The sequence below is a fragment of the Protomyctophum parallelum genome, assembly GCF_964188405.1.
Source record: "Protomyctophum parallelum genome assembly, chromosome: 11".
NCBI lineage: Eukaryota > Metazoa > Chordata > Actinopteri > Myctophiformes > Myctophidae > Protomyctophum > Protomyctophum parallelum.
In genome coordinates, this window is record NC_139707.1 from 4459052 (window position 1) to 4461551 (window position 2500).

The 2500-nt window shown below is 47.0% G+C and overlaps 1 protein-coding gene across 1 annotated transcript in view; it reads left to right on the plus strand.

Annotated features, from left to right (window-relative positions):
- itga4 (integrin alpha 4) overlaps window positions 1–2500 on the plus strand; it is a gene marked incomplete at its 5' end in the record, with an annotated part of 42248 nt that overhangs the window by 15770 nt on the left and 23978 nt on the right. The window contains 1 exon segment of the mRNA XM_083777374.1: window positions 2180–2334. Within this exon segment, the coding sequence (XP_083633500.1) occupies window positions 2180–2334 (155 nt within the window).

Genomic DNA, 2500 nt, shown 5'->3' on the forward strand with positions numbered 1-2500 from the left:
ACAAAGGATACATAGGTACAGACACACAGTACAGAGGATACATAGGTACGTACAGACAGTACAGTACAAAGGATACATAGGTACAGACACACAGTACAGAGGATACATAGGTACGTACAGACAGTACAGTACAAAGGATACATAGGTACAGACACACAGTACAGAGGATACATAGGTACGTACAGACAGTACAGTACAGAGGATACATAGGTATGTACAGACAGACAGTACAGAGGATACATAGGTATGTACAGACAGACAGTACAGAGGATACATAGGTACGTACAGACCATAGACTGTAAAAAGATATGGACAAAGCGTTCCCCGGGTCTAACATGGACGTAAAATGAAGCCTGTTATTCCTGCACTGTAAGTCGCCATCTTTCTAGATCCGTTTGGGCCCAGCTGGCCATTGGCTGGCTCCGTTTTGGCCCAGCTGGCCATTGGCTGACCCAGACAACGAGGCGGGACTTCCCCCCTTCTTCTCCGTTGGTTTTTATTTTGACTCGAGTGGGAGGGGAATCCCGATCATAGACTGTAACGGTAGCCACGCCCCTCAGAACATGCGCGACTTTATGGTCATTTTTTTAATAAATGGGACCATAATTTTCCAAAAAGAATATTATGACATTAGAAATGAGACTTTAAACTAGTGACTGGAAGCAGAAAGTATTCATGACCATGTTTATTAAGGTAATACAGTCTAGGTGAAGTTGGGCCCAAATACATGGACTTCTATGGGGCTATGGGGTTTTTTGGGTCCAGTGACAGCACCACAACAGGCCATTATATGAACTTTCAGGAGTTTCAGGCTTCACAAAATATCTGTCTGACTGCCCCCCTGGTACAGACAGACAGCACAGAGGATACATAGGTATGTACAGACAGACAGATGTTATAAACAGGAACCTGTCTGTCTGAATGTATGCATATCTATAGCCCAGAGTGGAAACGGTGAAGGCGTGGTCAGAGAAAACTCAATGTGCGTGCATGCGTGTGTTTACTGAGCTAACAGGTGGCTCCAGTTAGTTTCATGTGTCCTACATTCTTGCATAGTGTGTGTGTGTGTGTGTGTGTGTGTGTGTGTGTGTGTGTGTGTGTGTGTGTGTGTGTGTGTGTGTGTGTTAATGTTTAGTCAGTACAAGGTCAGTTCCTGCTAAATGGCTGCATTAGGCTGCTTCTGTAAAGCCGTCCCACAGCTTCATGTTCAATTTTCAATTCAAAGGAGCTTTATTGGCTATATGAGAAGACATATACGTTTACAACATTGCCAAAGCAAGTGTCAAAATGTTCAACTACAGACATTTCATTTAATTTGACCAAATAACACACAGACAGACAGACAGAGATCCCCTTGGGGAATTTCAGGTGTCATGGTGGCAGCACTGTAGTTACCCATCATGCCCACCAGGGGTCATCAATGTGACCGTGGCAAAGACTGGTCTTGTCCATGTAAAAATTTAGATTTTCTTATAATGCCAAATTACTGAATGTCAAGTCTCCAGGTTTTCTTCAGAACATGTATGACACTGATTTACTACGGCACTATACGGCACATTAGGAGTACTACTAGTGATTAAAATGTTATTTGCGAGGACCCCCTTAACTCTGAGAGTTTACAAATGGAACCAAAACTGTGGTTCCATTTGAACACTCAGTTACAGACCTTTTATGGTCATTCAGGGATAACGCTTTATGGTTGTGGTAATATCATTGTCTGATCATTTTGTATGGAATTTATTTATTTAATTTTATTGGAAAAATTGAATTTTGCCAAAAAATTTCCACAAGCTAGCATGGCGATGACCCCTGATCTCCTCTCCTCTCCTCTCCTCTCCTCTCCTCTCCTCTCCTCTCCTCTCCTCTCCTCTCCTCTCCTCTCCTCTCCTCTCCTCTCCTCTCCTCTCCTCTCCTCTCCTCTCCTCTCCTCTCCTCTCCTCTCCTCTCCTCTCCCCTCTCCTCTCCTCTCCTCTCCTCTCCTCTCCTCTCCTCTCCTCTCCTCTCCTCTCCTCTCCTCTCCTCTCCTCTCCTCTCCTCTCCTCTCCTCTCCTCTCCTCTCCTCTCCTCTCCTCTCCTCTCCTCTCCCCTCCCCTCCCCTCCCCTCCCCTCCCCTCCCCTCCCCTCCCCTCCCCTCCCCTCCCCTCTCCCCTCCCCTCCCCTCCCCTCCCCTCCTCTCCAGACATCCACTATAATCTCACAGCAGACGTCCTCCACAAGGCTTCGTTCCCTCACCGATTCTATTTCCATGGAAACGGATCGTCCAACGGCACGACGGGCCGCGTCCGAACGCGCCTCAATCAGCTCACATGCGCTCACCATCTCACCTACCTGAGGGTACGGCTTCCATGCTCTTTAATACCTATATCTGTTCTACATAAAATATGTAGCTCGGTGGCCTTGTAGTTAAGAGTGTCCGCCCTGAGACTGGGCGGTCAGGGTTCGACCCCTGGCCGGGTCATACCAAAGACTGACTGAGAAAACATATTCAGACCGCAGCCAT